Source organism: Pristiophorus japonicus, unplaced genomic scaffold (genome assembly GCF_044704955.1).
Source record: "Pristiophorus japonicus isolate sPriJap1 unplaced genomic scaffold, sPriJap1.hap1 HAP1_SCAFFOLD_2726, whole genome shotgun sequence".
NCBI classification, from domain to species: domain Eukaryota; kingdom Metazoa; phylum Chordata; class Chondrichthyes; family Pristiophoridae; genus Pristiophorus; species Pristiophorus japonicus.
Window position 1 is genome coordinate 1 of NW_027252479.1, and position 20232 is coordinate 20232.

The 20232-nt window shown below is 56.5% G+C and overlaps 1 protein-coding gene across 1 annotated transcript; it reads left to right on the forward strand.

Moving 5' to 3' along the window:
* Nucleotides 1-4422: 4422 nt before the first annotated feature.
* On the forward strand, nucleotides 4423-11879 carry LOC139247560 (capping protein, Arp2/3 and myosin-I linker protein 3-like; the record flags this gene model as incomplete). Its single annotated transcript, XM_070871670.1, has 3 exons — nucleotides 4423-4625; nucleotides 5219-5322; nucleotides 11684-11879. Coding segments are annotated over 3 exons (503 nt in total), but the record flags the coding sequence as incomplete, so codon positions are not given.
* Between the last annotated feature and the right edge of the window lie 8353 nt (nucleotides 11880-20232).

The following is a 20232-nucleotide window of genomic DNA, read 5'->3' on the forward strand; positions in this document are numbered from 1 at the left end:
CACGCGATGAGACACACACACCCCCCCCCCCCCCCGGCGGCGGGCCCCGGCGCGCACCACCCGCGCGCCCGCACCACCCCCCACCCCCCTCGCGCTCCCCCTCCCCGACCCGCTCCCCCTCCCCCCTTCCCCACCCTCCCCCTTCCCCCTCCCACTCCCCCCTCCCCCCCACACTCCGCCTCTCCCCTCCTCGCCCTCCCCCTCCCCCTTTCCCCCTCACACTCCCTCTCCCCCTCGCCCTCCCCCTCACACTCCCCATCCCCCTCACACTCCCCATCCCCCTCACACTCCCCCTCCCCCTCACTCTCCCCCTCCCCCTCACGCACCCCTCCCTCTCACACACCCCCTCCTCCGCACACTCCCCCTCCCCCTCACACTCCTCCTCCCTCTCACACTCCCCCTCCTCCACACACTCCCCCCTCCCCCCTCACACTCCCCCTCCACACACTCCCCCCTCCCCCTCACACTCCCCCTCGCCCTCCCCCACACACTCCCCCTCCCCCCCACACTCCCCCCCCCTCCCACACACTCCCCCTCCCCCTCACACTTCTCCCCCCCACGCTCCCCCTCCCCTCCACACTCCCCCTCCCCCTCACACTCCCCTTCCCTCTCACACACCCCATCCTCCACACACTCCCCCCTCCACCCTCACCCCCCCGCACACACTCCCCTCATGCTCCCCCTCCCCCTCCTCCTCACACTGCCCACGCCCTCCCCCTCATGCTCCCCCCTCACACTTCCCCCCTCACACTCCCCCTCCCCCTCACGCTTCCTCCTCACACTCCCCCTCTCCCTCCCTCCCCACACTCCCCCTCCCCCTCACACTCCCTCCTCACACTCCCCCTCCCCCTCCCCCTCCCCACCAACACTCCCCCTCCCCCTCACACTCCCCCCCTCACACTCCCCTCCCCCACACTCCCTCGCCCCTCACGCTCACTCCTCACAATCCCCCTCACCCTCACACTCCCCCCTCCCCCCACACTCCCCCTCCCGCCCCCACACTCCCCCTCCCCTCACACTCCCCCTCACACTCCCCCTCACACTCCCCCCTCACACTCCCCCCTCACACTCCCCCCCCACACTCCCCCTCCCCCTCACACTCCCCCCCTCACACTCCCCCCTCACACTCCCCCCCACACTCCCCCTCCCCCTCACACTCCCGCCCCACACTCCCCCTCCCCCTCACACTCCTCCCCACACACTCCCCCTCCCTCTCACACACTCCCCCTCCCCCCTCACACTCCCCCTCACACTCCCCCTCACACTCCCGCTCCCCCCTACACTCCTCCCTTCCCCCTCACACTCCCCCTCCCCCCATACGTTCCCATTCCCCCTCATGCTCCCCCACCCCACTCACTCTCCCCCACCCCCTCCCCCTCACACTCCCACCCCACACATTCCCCCTCCCCCTCACGATCCCCCTCCACCACCCCCTCCCCCTCACACTCCCCCTCGCCCTCCCCCTCACACTACCCCTCCCCCCCACACTCCCCCCCCCCTCCCACACACTCCCCTTCCCCCTCATACTCCCCCTCCCTCTCACACACCCCCTCCTCCACACACTCCCCCCCTCCCACACACTCCCCCTCACACTCACACTCCCCCCCCACACTCCCCCTCACACTCCCCCTCCCACTCACACACCCCCTCCTCCACACACTCCACCCTCCACACACTCCCCCTCCCCCTCACACTCCCCCTCACCCCCACACTCCCCCTCCCCCCCTACACTCCTCCCTCCCCCCTCACGCTCCCCCTCCCCCTCACGCTCCCCCTCCCCCTCACACTCCCCTTCCCCCCACACTCCCCCTCACACTCCCCCTCCGCCCTCACGCTCCCCCCTCCCCCCTCACACTCCCCCTCCCCCTCACGCTCCCCCTCCCCCCTTCCCCTCACCCTCCCCCTTTCCCCCTCACACTCCCCCTCCCCCCTCACACTCCCCCTCCCCCCCTACACTCCTCCCTCCCCCCTCACGCTCCCCCTCCCCCTCAAGCTCCCCCTCCCCCTCACACTCCCCTTCCCCCCACACTCCCCCTCACACTCCCCCTCCCCCCTCACACTCACCCTCCCCCCCCACACTCCCCCTCCCCCCCTCACACTCCCCCTCCCCCCTCACGCTCCCCCTCCCCCCTCACACTCCCCTTCCCCCCACACTCCCCCTCACACTCCCCCTACCCCCTCACACTCCCCCTCCCCCCCACACTCCCCCTCCCCCCCCTCGCACTCGCCCCTCACACTCCCCCTCCCCCTCACGCTCCCCCTTTCCCCCTCACACTCCCCCTCCCCCTCGCGCTCCCCCTCACACTCCCCATCCCCTCACACTCCCCCTCCCCCCTCACGCTGCCCCTCCCCCCTCACGCTCCCCCTCCCCCCTCACTTTCCCCCACCCCCTCACCCTCACACTCCCCCCCACATACTCCCCCTCCCCCTCACGATTCCCCTCCCCCACCCCCTCACGACTCCCCCTCCCCCCCACACTCCCCCTCCCTCTCACACACTCCCCCTCCTCCACACACTCCCCCCTCCCCCCCACACTCCCCCATGCTCCCCCTCCCCCTCCTCCTCAGACTGCCCACCCCCTCCCCCTCACGCTCCCTCCTCACACTCCCCCTCTACCTCCCCCCCACACTCCCCTCCCCCACACTCTCTCGCCCCTCACGCTCACTCCTCACACTCCCCCTCCCCCCCACACTCCCCCTCTCCCCCCCACACTCCCCCTCCCCCTCACACTCCCCCCCTCACACTCCCCCTCCCCCTCACACTCCCCCTCACACTCCCCCCTCACACTCCCCCCCCACACTCCCCCTCACCCCCCCACACTCCCCCTACCCCTCACCCTCACACTACCCCCGACCACACTCCCCCCCCACACTCCCCCTCCCCCTCACACTCCCCCCCCCACACTCCCCCTCCCCACACTCCCCCTCCCCCTTCCCCTCCCCCCCACACTCTCCCTCCCCCCACACTCCCCCTCCCCCCCCACACTCCTCCTCCCCCTTCCCCTCCCCCCCCACACTCCCCCTCCCCCCCACACTCCCCCTCCCCTTCCCCTCCCCCCCCCACACTCCCCTCCGCCTCACGGCCCCCCCACATTCCCCCCCCCACACTCCCCCTCCCCCTCCCCCCTCCCCACACTCCCCCTCCCCCTTCCCCTCCCCCCCACACTCCCCTCCCCCTCACGCCCCCCCCACACTCCCCCTCCCCCCTCCCCACACTCCCCCTCCCCCTCACACTCCCCCCTCACACTCCCCCCCCACACACCCCCTCCCCCCCACACTCCCCCTCCCCCTTCCCCTCCCCCCCCACACTCCCCTCCCCCTCACGGCCCCCCCCACACTCCCCCTCCCCCCCACACTCCCCCTCCCCCCCACACTCCCCCTCTCCTTCCCTTCCCCCCCCACACTCCCCTCCCCCTCACGCCCCCCCACACACTCCCCCTCCCCCCTCCACACACTCCCCCTCACACTCCCCCCCCCACACTCCCCCTCCCCCCCCACACTCCCCCTCCCCCTTCCCCTCCCCCCCCACACTCCCCTCCCCCTCATGGCCCCCCCACACTCCCCCTCCCCCCCACACTCCCCCTCCCCCCCACACTCCCCCTCCCCCTTCCCCTCCCCCCCCCACACTCCCCTCCCCCTCACGCCCCCCCACCCCACACTCCCCCTCCCCCCTCCCCACACTCCCCCTCCCCCTCACACTCCCCCCTCACACTCCCCCCCCCACACTCCCCCTCCCCCCCACACTCCCCCTCCCCCTTCCCCTCCCCCCCACACTCCCCTCCCCCTCACGGTCCCCCCCACACTCCCCCTCCCCCTCACGGTCCCCCCCACACTCCCCCTCCCCCCCCCACACTCCTCCTCCCCCTCACACTCCCCCCTCACACTCCCCCCCCCACACTCCCCTCCCCCTCACGGCCCCCCTCACACACCCCCCTCACACTCCCCCCCCCCCCCCCACACTCCCCTCCCCCTCACGGCCCCCCTCACACTCCCCCCTCACACTCCCACCCCCCCCACACTCCCCTCCCCCTCACGGCCCCCCCCACACTCCCCCTCCCCCCTCACACTCCCCCCCCCCCACACTCCCCTCCCCCTCACGGCCCCCCTCACACTCCCCCCTCACACTCCCCCCCCCCACACTCCCCTCCCCCTCACGGCCCCCCCCACACTCCCCCTCCCCCCTCACACTCCCCCCCCCCCTCACACTCCCCCCCCCCCCACACTCCCCTCCCCCTCACGGCCCCCCCCACACTCCCCCTCCCCCCTCACACTCCCCCCCCCCCACACTCCCCCTCCCCCCTCACACTCCCCCCCCCCCCACACTCCCCTCCCCCTCACGGCCCCCCTCACACTCCCCCCTCACACTCCCCCCCCCCCCCCCACACTCCCCCTCCCCCTCACGGCCCCCCCTCTCTGTCCCCAGGTGTCAGTGACCTGGATCTGGACCGACTGACAGAAGACGACTCCCTGTCGGGCCGTCTCTCCACCTCCACCACCAGCAGCCAGCAGTCCCGGTCTCTGGAGACCCTCGTCGACCTCCCCACCGAGGGCCGGAAGCTGCAGCACCAGACCCGGGTCCGGCCCAGGCCCCACCGCAACAACCGGCAGCCCCCCACCAAACTCAACGTGAGTACCAGCCAGCGCTGCCCGTCACAGACCCCCAAAACCGTCCGGGACCACCACAGCCTAGAGGTGGCCCATTCAGCCCCTCGGGCCTGTTACACAGGAACAGGAGGAGGCCCATTCAGCCCCTCGAGCCTGTTACACAGGAACAGGAGGAGGCCATTCAGCCCCTCGGGCCTGTTACACAGGAACAGGAGGAGGCCCATTCAGCCCCTTGGGCCTGTTACACAGGAACAGGAGGAGGCCATTCAGCCCCTCGGGCCTGTTACACAGGAACAGGAGGAGGCCCATTCAGCCCCTCGAGCCTGTTACACAGGAACAGGAGGAGGGCCCATTCAGCCCCTCGAGCCTGTTACACAGGAACAGGAGGAGGCCCACTCAGCCCCTCGAGCCTGTTACACAGGAACAGGAGGAGGCCCATTCAGCCCCTCGAGCCTGTTACACAGGAACAGGAGGAGGCCCATTCAGCCCCTCGAGCCTGTTACACAGGAACAGGAGGAGGCCCATTCAGCCCCTCGAGCCTGTTGCGCCATTTGGTTAGACCACGGCTGATCTGCACCTTAACTCCAAGTGTCCTCTGCCTTGGACCCTTCTAGAACATTCAGCCCGGAGAGAGGACGGAGGAGAATGGTGCTGCGACTAACCTCGATGAGGGCCTGGAGAATTTCTACAATCGGAAGGTCGTCCCAGACTCTGCGGAGTAAGTTGCTCTCAGACGCACCCTTCCCGCCTAGTCCACCCGCCCCCCCGGCCTTGCTTCCATTCGGCCCCTCGAGCCTGCTCCGCCATTTAATACGATCATGGCTGATCCGATCATGGACTCAGCTCCACTTCCCCGCCCGCTCCCCATAACCCTTCACTCCCTTATCGCTCAAAAATCTGTCTATCTCCCCCTTAAATATATTCAATGTCCCAGCCTCCACAGCTCTCTGGGGCAGAGAATTCCACAGATTTACAACCCTCTGAGAGAAGAAATTCCTCCTCATCTCAGTTTTAAATGGGCAGCCCCTTATTCTAAGACCATGCCCCCTAGTTCTAGTCTCCCCCATCAGTGGAAACATCCTCTCTGCATCCACCTTGTCGAGCCCCCTCATAATCTGATACGTTTCGATAAGATCACCTCTCATTCTTCTGAATTCCTATGAGTAGAGGCCCAACCTCCTCAACCTTTCCTCATAAGTCAACCCCCCTCATCCCCGGAATCGACCGAGTGAACCTTCTCTGAACTGCCTCCAAAGCAAGTATATCCTTTCGTAAATACGGAGACCAAAACTGCACGCAGTACTCCAGGTGTGGCCTCACCAATACCCTGTATAACTGGAGCAAGACTTCCCTGCTTTTATACTCCATCCCCTTTGCAATAAAGGCCAAGATACCATTGGCCTTCCTGATCACTTGCTGTACCTGCATACTAACCTTTTGTGTTTCATGCACAAGTAACCCCCAGGTCCCGCTGTACTGCGGCACTTTGCAATCTTTCTCCATTTAAATAATAATTTTCTTTTTCATTTTTTCTGCCAAAGTGGATAACCTCACGTTTTGCCAACAGTCTCTCTCTCCATGTACCCTATCTGTTCCCCTTAATATCCAGATATTCTCAATCAGATTCCCTCTAACCGTCTAAATTCCAGGGAACACAACCCGAACTTGTCTAATCTCTCCCCATAAGTTAACCCTGGGAGTTAAAATCTGCAAAAAGACACAAACAGGCTAAGTGAGTGGGCAAAAATTTGGCAGATGGTGTATATTGTTAGAAAGTGTGAGGTCATGCACTTTGGCAGAAAAAAAATCAAAGAGCAAGTTATTATTTAAACGGGGAAAGATTACAAAGTGCCGCAGTACAGCGGGACCTGGGGGTCCTTGTGCTTGAAACACAAAAGGATAGTCTGCAGGTACAGCAAGTGATCAGGAAGGCCAATGGTATCTTGGCCTTTATTGCAAAGGGGATGGAGTATAAAAGCAGGGAAGTCCTGCTCCAGTTATACAGGGTATTGGTGAGGCCACACCTGGAGTACTGCGTGCAGTTTTGGTCTCCGTATTTACGGAAGGATATACTTTGCTTTGGAGGAAGTTCTGAGAAGGTTCACTCGGTTGATTCTGGAGATGAGGGGGTTGACTTATGAGGAAAGGTTGAGGAGGTTGGGCCTCTACTCATTGGAGTTCAGAAGAATGAGAGGTGATCTTATCGAAACGTATAAGATTATGAGGGGGCTCGACAAGGTGGATGCAGAGAGGATGTTTCCACTGATGGGAGAGACTAGAACTAGGGGACATGGTCTTAGAATAAGGGGCCGCCCATTTAAAACTGAGATGAGGAGGAATTTCTTCTCTCAGAGGGTTGTAAATCTGTGGAATTCTCTGCCCCAGAGAGCTGTGGAGGCTGGGACATTGAATATATTTAAGACAGAGATAGACAGTTTCTTAATCGATAAGGGGAGCGGGCGGGGAAGTGGAGCTGAGTCCATGATCGGATCAGCCATGATCGTATTGAATGGTGGAGCAGGCTCGAGGGGCCGAATGGCCGACTCCTGCTCCTATTTCTTATGTTCTGATGTATTCTGGTAAACCTACACTGCACTCCCTCCCAAGGCCAATATATCCTCCCTAAGGTGTGGTGATCAGAACTGCTCACGGTGCTCCAGGTGTGGTCTAACCAGGGCTTTGTACAGCTGCAGCATAACCTCTACCCCCCCTCCTTGTATTCGAGTCCTCAGGATTTTATGTCCTTTCAGCATTTAGAAAGTATCCTGTTCTTTGCTAGGCTGACCAATCATAGCATGGACCGCGCGATTATTACAGGAGGATTTGAGTATGAGAGTAAAGACGCCTTATTATATCGGGCCCTGGTGAGACCACACCTGGAGTATTGTGCACAGTTCGGGTCTCCTTACCTAAGGAAGGATATACTTGCCACAGAGGGAGTGCAGCGAAGGTTCACCAGACTGATTCCTGGGATGTGGGGGGGGATTGTCCTATGAGGAGAGATTGAGCAGACTGGGCCCATATTCTCTAGAGTTTAGAAGAATGAGAGGTGATCTCATTGAAACATTCTTACAGGGCCTGACAGGGTAGATACAGGGAGGGTGTTTCCCCCCGGGCTGGGGAGTCTAGAACCAGGGGGTCACAGTCTCAGGATAAGGGGTCGGCCATTTAGGACTGAGATGAGGAGGAATTTCTTCACTCAGAGGGTGGTGAATCTTTGGAATTCTCTGCCCCAGACGGTTGTGGAGGCTCAGTCCTTGAGTATAATGTAGACAAAGATCAATTGATCTGTAAGCACACTGGTTAGGCCACAGCTGGAGTACTGCGTGCACAGTTCTGGTCACCACATTACAGGAAGGATGTGATTGCACTGGAGATGGGTACAGAGGAGATTTACCAGGATGTTGCACTGGAGAGGGTACAGAGGAGATTTATCAGGATGTTGCACTGGAGAGGGTACAGAGGAGATTTACCAGGATGTTGCACTGGAGAGGGTACAGAGGAGATTTACCAGGATGTTGCACTGGAGAGGGTACAGAGGAGATTTACCAGGATGTTGCACTGGAGAGGGTACAGAGGAGATTTACCAGGATGTTGCACTGGAGAGGGTGCAGAGGAGATTTACCAGGATGTTGCCGGGACTGGAGAATTTTAGCGATGAGGAAAGATTGGATAGGCTGGGGTCTGTTTTCCTTGGAACAGAGGAGGCTGAGGGGAGACCTGATTGAGGTGTATAAAATGATGAGGGGCCTGGATAGAGTGGATAGGACGGACCTGTTTCCCTGGGCAGAGGGGTCAACAACCAGGGGGCACAGATTGAAAGTAATTGGGGGGGAGGTTTCGAGGGGATTTGAGGGGAAATGTCTTCACCCAGAGGGTGGTGGGGGTCTGGGACGGAACTCACGGCCTGAAAGGGGGGTAGAGGCAGAAACCCTCACCACATTTGGATGTGCTCCTGAAGTGCTGTAACCCACAGGGCTCCGGACCCAGAGCGGGAAAGTGGGATTAGGCCGGGTAGCTCTTGGCCGGCCGGAGCGGACACGATGGGCTGAATGGCATCAGAAATAGGAGCAGGAGTCGGCCATTCGGCCCCTCGAGCCTGCCCCGCCATTCAATACGACCATGGCTGATCCGATCATGGACTCAGCTCCACTTCCCCGCCCGCTCCCCATAACCCTTCACTCCCTTATCGCTCAAAAATCTGTCTATCTCCACCTTAAATATATTCAATGACCCAGCCTCCACAGCTCTCTGGGGCAGAGAATTCCACAGATTTACAACCCTCTGAGAGAAGAAATTCCTCCTCATCTCAGTTTTAAATGGGCGGCCCCTTATTCTAAGACCATGCCCCCTAGTTCTAGTCTCCCCCATCAGTGGAAACATCCTCTCTGCATCCACCTTGTCGAGCCCCCTCATAATCTGATACGTTTCGATAAGATCACCTCTCATTCTTCTGAACTCCAATGAGTAGAGGCCCAACCTCCTCAACCTTTCCTCATAAGTCAACCCCCTCATCTCCGGAATCAACCGAGTGAACCTTCTCTGAACTACCTCCAAAGCAAGTATATCCTTCCGTAAATACGGAGACCAAAACTGCACGCAGTACTCCAGGTGTGGCCTCACCAATACCCTGTACAGTTGTAGCTGGACTTCTCTGCTTTTATACTGCATCCCTCTTGCAATACCCTTGACTGTGTGTCATAGACAATAGGAGCAGGAGTAGGCCATTCGGCCCCTCGAGCCTGCACCACCATTTAATATGATCATGGCTGATCCTCTATCCCAACACCATATTCCCGCTTTCTCCCCATACCCCTTGATGCCCTTTGTGTCTAGAAATCTATCTATCTCCCTCTTAAATATATTCAGTGACTTGGCCTCCAAATCCTTCTGTGGTAGAGAATTCCACAGGTTCACCATCCTCGGAGTGAAAACATTTCTCCTCATCTCGCTCCTAAATTTCCTCCCCCATATCCTGAGTCTGTGACCCCTTGTTCTAGACTTCCCAGCTCTGGGGAAACATCCTCCCCACATCCAGTCTGTCCAACCCCGTCAGAATTTTATACCTTTCAATGGGATCCCCTCTCATTCTTCTAAACTCCAGTGAGTACAGGCCCAGTCGACCCAATCTCTCCTCATACCACAGTCCTGCCCTCCCAGGAATCAGTCTGGTGAACCTTCGCTGCACTCCCTCTGTGGCAAGTATATCCTTCCTTAGGTAAGGAGACCAGAACTGCTCACAATACTCCAGGTGCGGTCTCACCAAGGCCCTGTAAACTGTCGTAACACATCCTTGCTCCTGTACTCAAACCCTCTCGCAATGAAGGCCAACGTACCATTTGCCCCTAACTGCTTGCTGCACCGGCAACTAGAGCTTATGGTTTTCTTTCAAAGATGTCTGGATCAACGGAGTTTAAAACTCACGGCAAAGTCTTTTCGAATTCGCACAGCATTTTGAGTCATTGAAAAAAATGGTCAAGCCAGGTTTCAGTCACCTTGGAGCCGATTGCAAGCGCCGTGATTGGCAGAAAATGAGAGAGGAGAAAGTGCTGTGGTCGTAATCCGCGATATAAATACTTGTTGTTCATCACGATGGGCGCCGTGGGCCTTTGTTGCTCTGTGCCCTCTAGATGGAGTATAACAGCAGGGAAGTCTTGCTACAGTTATCATCATCGTCATCATGGGCAGTCCCTCAGAATCGAGGCAGACTTGCTTCCACTCTAAACATGAGTCCTTAGGTGGCTGAACAGTCTAATACGGGAACCACAGTCCCTGTCACAGGTGGGACAGACAGTGGTTGAGGGAAGGGGAGTGTGGGACTGGTTTGCCGCACGCTCCTTCCGCTGCCTGCGCTTGCTTTCTGAACGCTCTCGGCAACGAGACTCGAGGTGCTCAGCGCCCTCCCGGATGCACTTCCTCCACTTAGGGGCGGACTGGTCTTTGGGCCAGGGACTCCCGGGTGTCGGTGGGGATGTTGCACTTTATCAGGGAGGCTTTGAGGGTGGTCCCTTGTAACGTTTCCTCTGCCCACCTTTGGCTCGTTTGCCGTGAAGGAGTTCCGAGTAGAGCGCTCGCTTTGGGAGTCTCGTGTCTGGGGGGCCATGCGGACAATGTGGCCCTGCCCAGCGGAGCTGGTCGAGTGTGTGGTCAGTGCTTCGATGCTGGGGATGTTGGGCCTGGTCGAGGACGCTAACGTTGGTGCGTCTGTCCTCCCGGGGGATTTGTAGGATCTTGCGGAGACAGCGTTGGTGGTATTTCTCCAGCGACTCGAGGTGTCTACTGTACATGGTCCATGTCTCTGAGCCATACAGGAGGGCGTAACTACAGTACGCGGACGATGCCTGCGTCCGCGCACATACAGAGGCTGAACTCCAGGACATAGTCGATGTATTCACTGAGGCGTACGAAAGCACGGGCCTTACGCTAAACATCCGTAAGACAAAGGTCCTCCACCAGCCTGTCCCCACCGAACAGCACTGCCCCCCAGTCATCAAGATCCACGGCACGGCCCTGGATACCGTGGACCATTTCCCATACCCCGGGAGCCTCCCATCATAGAAACATAGAAAATAGGTGCAGGAGCAGGCCATTCGGCCCTTCGAACCTGCACCACCATTCAATAAGGTCATGGCTGACCATTCAACCTCAGTACCCCTTTCCTGCTTTCTCTCCATACCCCTTGATCCCTTTAGCCGTAAGGGCCACATCTAACTCCCTCTTGAATATTCCCGGGACTCTCCTGAGAGGACAAACGCACCAACGTCCAGGCCAACAAGGGCAGACATTGGCGACGAGATCCAACACCGCCTCCAGTGCGCCAGTGCAGCCTTCGGCCGCCTGAGGAAAAGAGCGTTGGAAGACCAGGCCACCACCAGGCTCATGGTCGACAGGGCTGTAGTGATACCCGCCCTCCTGTATGGCTACAGTTATACAGGGTATTGGAGGGGCCACACCTGGAATTTCCGAGTTAAGGAATCAGGGAATCAACCTCCTCCCGTGCTGTATGTTTCTGCAGTTCGATGGTGGGTGGGATTGGTAGTTGGACCATTGGTTGACCCTCTCCTCTGTTCCCGCCCCAGGACGCAGCAGACAGCAGGGCCGATATCGGACTCGCCCGCGGCCGCAGGCTCGAAGAAGAGGAAACCGAGGAGAAAGGGGCTCTTCAGGTTCATGCGGGCCCGCTCTGCCCGCGAGGATCCGGGTGGTGATCCCGAGGGCCGACCGGTCTCGCGGGGCAGCGAGGGGGAGCAGGAAGCCCCCGACAGGTCCGGGGCCCCCCCCGCCCCCAGCTGGGCCACGGAGCGGGGGGAGGAGGAGGAGGAGGGGGAGGAGGAGGAGGGCCAGAGGGACGTGACTCGTATCCGGGCCCGGCCCGTGCAGGGCATCAGACTGCCGGGAATGGGGGACCCCAAAGCTCTCGCTTTGCACAACCAGGTGAGTCAGGCTGGGTGGGTCTGTCTTACGTCCCGGGACCCCCCCCCACCTTCCTTCAGAAATCCCTCCCCCAGAAACCCCCCCCCCCGGGATCCCCCACCGGCCCCCCGCGCCCCCCCCTGGGATCCCCCACCGGACCCCCCACCCCCCTCCCGCAGACCCCCCTCCCCCAGGCCCCCCCCTGGGATCCCCCACCGGACCCCCCAACACCCTCCCCCAGACCCTCTCCCCCAGGCCCCCCCCGGGATCCCCAACCGGACCCCCCTCCCCCAGGCCCCCCCCCTGGGATCCCCCACCGGACCCCCCACCCCCCTCCCCCAGACCCTCTTCCCCAGGCCCCCCCCTGGGATCCCCCACCGGACCCCCCTCCCCCAGGCCCCCCCTGGGATCCCCCACCCGGACCCCCCACCCCCCCTCCCCCAGACCCCCCTCCCCCAGGCCCCCCCCCCTGGGATCCCTCACCGGCCCCCCCACTCCCCCTCCCCCCAGACCCCCTCCCCCAGGCCCCCCCCTGGGATCCCCCACCGGCCCCCCCAGCCCCCTCCCCCAGACCCCGTCCCCCAGGCCCCCCCCCCGGGATGCCCCACCGGCCGCCCCACACTCCCTCCCCCAGACCACCCTCCCCCAGAGACCCCCCTCCAGGATTCCCCACCGGGCCCCCACTCCCCCTCCCCCAGACCCCACTCCCCCTCCCCCAGAGACACCCCCCCGGGATCCCCCACTGGCCCCCCACCTCCACTCCCCTAAACTCCCCCCCCCCAGGATCCCCCACCGGGCCCCCAAACTCCCCTCCCCCAAACCCCCCAGGACCCCCCCTGGCCCCCCCTCTCGGGACTCCCCTCCCCCAGACCCCTTGTGACCCCCCCCAGACCCCATCGACCCCCCCCCAATCCCCCGACCCCAGTCCCCCCAGGATCCCCCGATCCCCCCCCCATGGCCCCTCCCCCCGGGACCCCTCTCCCCCAGACCCCCCCCGGGACCCCCTCCCCAGACCTTCCGATCCCCTCCCCTCCGTCCCTCCATTAAATGCCCCCCAGTCCCGCCTCAGATCCCTCAGGGTAACATTGGGATCTTGCTGTGCGCGTTTCCCACAATACAACAGCAATTACAATCCCCAAGTACCTCATTGGCTGTAAAGGGGTTTAGGTGTCCTGAGGTCATGAAGGGCGCAATAGAAATGCAATTAAATAATTTAATGTTTTCTCCTCTTTCGCTCTGACTCTCTCGTTCTCCCTTTCATTCTTTCTTTCTCTCTTCCTCTCTCCTCTTCCCCTCTCTCTCCTTCCCTCTCTCTGTCCTCTCCCCTTCCCTCTCTCTCCTTCCCTCTCTCTCTCCCTCTCTCTCCACTTCCCGCGCTCTCCCCTTCCTTCTCTCCCCTCCCCCTCTCTCTCTCCTCCCTTCCTCTCTCTCTCTCTCCCCTCCCTCTCTCTGCCCCCCTCTCTCTCTCTCCCACCCTCTCTCTCTCTCCCCCTCTCTCTTTCCCCTTCCCACTCTCTCTCCCCCTCTCTTCCTCCTTCCCCCCTCTCTCCCCTTTCTCTCTCTCTCTCCCCTTACCCCTCTCTCTCCCCCTCTCGATCTCCCCCTCCCTCCCTCTCTCTCTGTTCCCCCCCTCTCTCCCTCTCCCTCCCTCTCTCTCTGCCCCCCCTCTCTCTCTCTCTCTCTCCCCCCTCTCTCTCTCTCTCTCCCCCCTCTCTCTCTCTCTCTCTCTCTCTCTCCCCCTCCCTCTCTCTTCCCCTTCCCCCTTTCTCTCCCTCTCTCTCTCTGCCCCCCCCTCTCTCTCTCTCTCTCCCCCCCTCTCTCTCTCCCCCCCTCTCTCTCTCTCTCCCTCCCTCCCTCTCTCTCTCTCTCTCTCCCCCCTCTCTCTCTCCCCCCTCTCTCTCTCTCTCTCCCCCCTCTCTCTCTCCCCCCCTCTCTCTCTCTCTCCCCCCCTCTCTCTCTCTCTCTCTCTCCCCCTCCCTCTCTCTTCCCCTTCCCCCTTTCTCTCCCCCTCTCTCTCTGCCCCCCCTCTCTCTCCCCCTCCCCCCCCCCCCACAGGACTACACAGCCCCGGTGGACAGATCTCACTTGAAGACCAGCAGTTCCTCCAATGAGTCGGACAGACTGGAGGAGACCAGTCGACTGCCAGCCATCCCCCTACCCGGGATGGGCTATGGGAAGAGCTGGAAATCTGAGGTGAGCGGACAACATTCCCAGGGGTGTGTGGTGGGCGGTGTGGCGGGGGTGGTCGTGTTCTGGGGTTCATAGAATCATAGAAATTTACAGCCTGAAGGCTCTGTGCCTCAATGTGAGGAGTATTCGGAATAAGGTGGATGAATTAACTGCGCAGATAGCAGTTAATGGATATGATGTAATTGGCATCACGGAGACATGGCTCCAGGATGACCAAGGCTGGGAACTCAACATCCAGGGGTATTCAACATTTAGGAAGGACAGACAGAAAGGAAAAGAAGGTGGAGTGGCGTTGCTGGTTAAAGAGGAAATTAATGCAATAGTAAGGAAGGACATTAGACTGGATGATGTGGAATCGGTATGGGTGGAGCTACGGAATACCAAAGGGCAGAAAACACTAGTGGGAGTTGTGTACAGACCACCAAACAGTAGTAGTGAGGTTGGGGATGGCATTAAACAGGAAATTAGGGATGCGTGCAATAAAGGTACAGCAGTTATCATGGGCAACTTTAATCTACATATTGATTGGGCTAACCTAACTGGTAGCAATACAGTGGAGGAGGATTTCCTGGAGCGTATTAGGGATGGTTTTCCAGACCAATGTGTCGAGGAACCAACTAGAGGGCTGGCCATCCTAGACTGGGTGACGTGAAACGAGAAAGGACTAATTATCAATCTTGTTGTGCGAGGCCCCTTGGGGAAGAGTGACCATAATATGGTAGAATTCTTCATTAAGATGGAGAGTGACACAGTTAACTCAGAGACTAGGGTCCTGAACTTAAGGAAAGGTAACTTCGATGGTATGAGACGTGAATAGGGGATTCTATGGTAAGGGGAATAGATAGGCGTTTCTGCGGCTGCAACCGAGACTCCAGGATGGTATGTTGCCTCCCTGGTGCAAGGGTCAAGGATGTCTTGGAGCGGGTGCAGGACATTCTGAAAAGGGAGGGTGAACAGCCAGTTGTCGTGGTGCACATTGGTACCAATGATATAGGTAAAAAATGAGACGAATTTAAGGAGCTAGGAGCTAAATTAAAAAGTAGGACCTCAAAAGTAGTAATCTCGGGATTGCTACCAGTGCCATGTGCTAGTCAGAGTAGGAATCGCAGGATAGCTCAGATGAATACGTGGCTTGAGCAGTGGTGCAGCAGGGAGGGATTCAAATTCCTGGGACATTGGAACCGGTTCTGGGGGAGGTGGGACCAGTACAAACCGGGCAGTCTGCACCTGGACAGGACCGGAACCAATGTCCGAGGGGGAGTGTTTGCTAGTGCTGTTGGGGAGGAGTTAAACTAATATGGCAGGGGGATGGGAACCAATGCAGGGAGACAGAGGGAAACAAAATGGAGACAGAAGCAAAAGGCAGAAAGGAGATGAGTAAAATTGGAAAGCAGAGAAACCCAAGGCAAAAAACAAAAAGGGCCACTGTACAGCAAAATTCTAAAGGGTCAAAGTGTAATAAAAAGACAAGCCTGAAAGCTCGGTGCCTCAATGCGAGGAGTATTCGGAACCCAGGAGAGGGCTCTGAGCTAGTTAGAGTGGGTGAGAGCTCAGATGAACAGGACCCCAAGAAAGAATGCAAAAGGCAGGAGGCAACAGAGCAGAGTAGCACTGGGGTAAGTGTAAACCACAAGGTGATAGGAAGGGACAATATGTATGAATATAAAGGGGCTGCAGGAGGGGTCAAAACTAAAAATCATGGTTTAAAAACTAGTATTAAAACACTCTACCGAAACGCACGCAGCATTCGAAATAAAGTAAATGAGTTGACGGCACAAATCATTACAAATGGGTATGATTTGGTGGCCATTATAGAAACGTGGTTGCAGGGTGGCCAAGACTGGGAATTAAACATACAGGGGTATCTGACGATTCGGAAAGATAGACAAGAAGGGAAAGGAGGTGGGGTAGCTCTGTTAATAAAGGATGATATCAGGGCAGTTGTGAGAGACGATATTGGCTCCAATGAACAAAATGTTGAATCATTGTGGGTGGAGATTAGAGATAGTAAGGGGAAAAAGTCACTGGTGGGCGTAGTTTATAGGCCCCCAAATAATAACTTCACGGTGGGGCGGGCAATAATCAAGGGAATAATGGAGGCGTGTGAAAAAGGAACGGCAGTAATCATGGGGGATTTTAACCTACAGATCGATTGGTCAAATCAAATCGCACGGGGTAGCCTGGAGGAGGAATTCATAGAATGCATATGGGATTGGTTCTGAGAACAGTATGTTACAGAACCTACAAGGGAGCAAGCTATCTTAGATCTGGTCCTGTGTAATGAGACAGGAATAATAAACAATCTCCTAGTAAAAGATCCTCTCGGAATGAGTGATCACAGTATAGTTGAATTTGTAATACAGATTGAGGGTGAGGAAGTAGTGTCAGAAACGAGCGTACTATGCTTAAACAAAGGAGACTACAGTGGGATGAGGGCAGAGTTGGCTAAAGTAGACTGGAAACACAGCCTAAACGGTGGCACAATTGAGGAACAGTGGAGGACTTTTAAGGAGCTCTTTCATAGTGCTCAACAAAAATATATTCCAATGAAAAAAAAGGGCGGTAAGAGAAGGGATAACCAGCCGTGGATAACCAAGGAAATTAAGGAGAGTATCAAATTAAAAACCAATGCGTATAAGGTGGCCAAGGTTAGTGGGAAACTAGAAGATTGGGAAAATTTTAAACGACAGCAAAGAATGACTAAAAAAGCAATAAAGAAAGGGAAGATAGATTACGAAAGAAAACGTGCGCAAAACATAAAAACAGATAGTGAAAGTTTTTACAGATATATAAAACGGGAAAGAGTGACTAAAGTAAATGTTGGTCCCTTAGAAGATGAGAAGGGGGATTTAATAATGGGAAATGTGGAAATGGCTGAGACATTAAACAATTATTTTGCTTCGGTCTTCACAGTGGAAGACACAAAAACCATACCAAAAATTGCTGGTCACGGGAATGTGGGAAGGGAGGACCTTGAGACAATCACTATCACTAGGGGGGTAGTGCTGGACAGGCTAATGGGACTGAAGGTAGACAAGTCCCCTGGTCCTGATGAAATGCATCCCAGGGTATTAAAAGAGATGACGGAAGTTATAGCAGATGCATTCGTTATAATCTACCAAAATTCTCTGGACTCTGGGGAGGTACCAGCGGATTGGAAAGCAGCTAATGTAACGCCTCTGTTTAAAAAAGGGGGCAGGCAAAAGGCAAGTAACTATAGGCCGGTTAGTTTAACATCTGTAGTGGGGAAAATGCTTGAAGCTATCATTAAGGAAGAAATAGCGGGACATCTAGATAGGAATAGTGCAATCAGGCAGACGCAGCATGGATTCATGAAGGGGAAATCATGTTTAACTAATTTACTGGAATTCTTTGAGGATATAACGAGCATGGTGGATAGAGGTGTACCGATGGATGTGGTGTATTTAGATTTCCAAAAGGCATTCGATAAGGTGCCACACAAAAGGTTACTGCAGAAGATAAAGGTACGCGGAGTCAGAGGAAATGTATTAGCATGGACCGAGAATTGGCTGGCTAACAGAAAGCAGAGAGTCGGGATAAATGGGTCCTTTTCAAGGTTGGAAATCGGTGGTTAGTGGTGTGCCACAGGGATCGGTGCTGGGACCACAACTGTTTACAATATACATAGATGACCTGGAAGAGGGGACAGAGTGTAGTATAACAAAATTTGCAGATGACACAAAGATTAGTGGGAAAGCGGGTTGTGTAGAGGACACAGAGAGGCTGCAAAGAGATTTAGATAGGTTAAGCGAATGGGCTAAGGTTTGGCAGATGGAATACAATGTCGGAAAGTGTGAGGTCATCCACCTTGGGGAAAAAAAACAGTAAAAGGGAATATTATTTGAATGGGGAGAAATTACAACATGCTGCGGTGCAGAGGGACCTGGGGGTCCTTGTGCATGAAACTCTTTTGAGTTTACCTGCGAAAACATAAAACATTAAACGGTGCCACCCGACCTGGGTGACACTCCTTGTGCATGAATCCCAAAAAGTTAGTTTGCAGGTGCAGCAGGTAATCAGGAAGGTGAATGGAATGTTGGCCTTCATTGCGAGAGGGATGGAGTACAAAAGCAGGGAGGTCCTGCTGCAACTGTACAGGGTATTGGTGAGGCCGCACCTGGAGTACTGCGTGCAGTTTTGGTCACCTTACTTAAGGGAGGATATACTAGCTTTGGAGGGGGTACAGAGACGATTCACTCGGTTGATTCCGGAGATGAGGGGGTTACCTTATGATGATAGATTGAGCAGACTGGTTCTTTACTCGTTGGAGTTCAGAAGGATGAGGGGTGATCTTATAGAAACATTTAAAATAATGAAAGGGATAGACAAGATAGAGGCAGAGAGGTTGTTTCCACTGGTCGGGGAGACTAGAACTAGGGGGCACAGCCTCAAAATACGGGGGGAGCCAATTTAAAACCGAGTTGAGAAGGAATTTCTTCTCCCAGAGGGTTGTGAATCTGTGGAATTCTCTGCCCAAGGAAGCAGTTGAGGCTAGCTCATTGAATGTATTCAAGTCACAGATAGATAGATTTTTAACCAATAAGGGAATTAAGGGTTACGGGGAGCGGGCGGGTAAGTGGAGCTGAGTCCACGGCCAGATCAGCCATGATCTTGTTGAATGGCGGAGCAGGCTCGAGGGGCTAGATGGCCTACTCCTGTTCCTAATTCTTATGTTCTTATGTTCTAATTGGTTAGAATAGACTGGCAAACGATACTTAAAGGGTTGACGGTGGATACGTAATGGCAAACATTGAAAGATCACGTGGATGAACTTCAGCAATTGTATATCCCTGTCTGGCGTAAAAATAAAACGGGGCTTACAAGGGAAATTAAGGATAGAAACATAGAAAATAGGTGCAGGAGTAGGCCATTCGGCCCTTCGAGCCTGCACCACCATTCAATAAGATCATGGCTGATCATTCACCTCAGTACCCCTTTCCTGCTTTCTCTCCATACCCCTTGATCCCTTTAGCCGTAAGGGCCATATCTAACTCCCTCTTGAATATATCCAATGAACTGGTATCAACAACTCTCTGCGGCAGGGAATTCCACAGGTTAACAACTCTCTGAGTGAAGAAGTTTCTCCTCATCTCAGTCCTAAATGGCCTACCCTTTATCCTAAGACTGTGACCCCTGGTTCTGGACATAGACACATAGATAATCGTGACTGGAAGAAATTTAGATATCAGCAGAGGAGGATAAAGGGTTTAATTAGGATGGGGAAAATAGAGTATGAGAGGAAACTTGCTGGGAACATAAAAACTGACTGCAAAAGCTTCTACAGATATGTGAAGAGAAAAAGATTAGTGAAGACAAATGTAGGTCCCTTACAGTCAGATTCAAGTGAATTTATAATGGGGAACAAAGAAATGGCAAACCAATTGAACAAATACTTTGGTTCTGTCTTCATGAAGGAAGACACAATTAACCTTCCAGAAAGACTAGGGGACTAGTCAGAAGGAGGAACTGAAGGAAATTCTTATTAGTCAGGAAATTGTGTTCGGGAAATTGATGGTATTGAAGGCCGATAAATCCCCGGGGCCTGATAGTCTGCATCCCAGAGTATTTAAGGAAGTGGTCCTAGAAATAGTGGATGCATTGGTGGTCATTTTCCAACATTCTATAGACTTTGGATCAGTTCCTATGGACTGGAGGGTAGCTAATGTAACACCACTTTTTAAAAAAGGAGGGAGAGAGAAAACAGGGAATTATAGACCGGTTCGTCTGACATCAGTAGTGGGGAAAATGTTGGAATCAATTATTAAAGATGTAATAGCAGCACATTTGGAAAGCAGTGACAGGATCGGTCCAAGTCAGCATGGATTTATGAAAGGGAAATCACGCTTGACAAATCTAGAATTCTTTGAGGATGTAACTAATAGAGTGGACAAGGGAGAACCAGTGGATGTGGTGTATTTGGACTTTCAAAAGGCTTTTGACAAGGTCCCACACAAGAGATTGGTGTGCAAAATTAAAGCACATGGTATTGGGGGTAATGTACTGA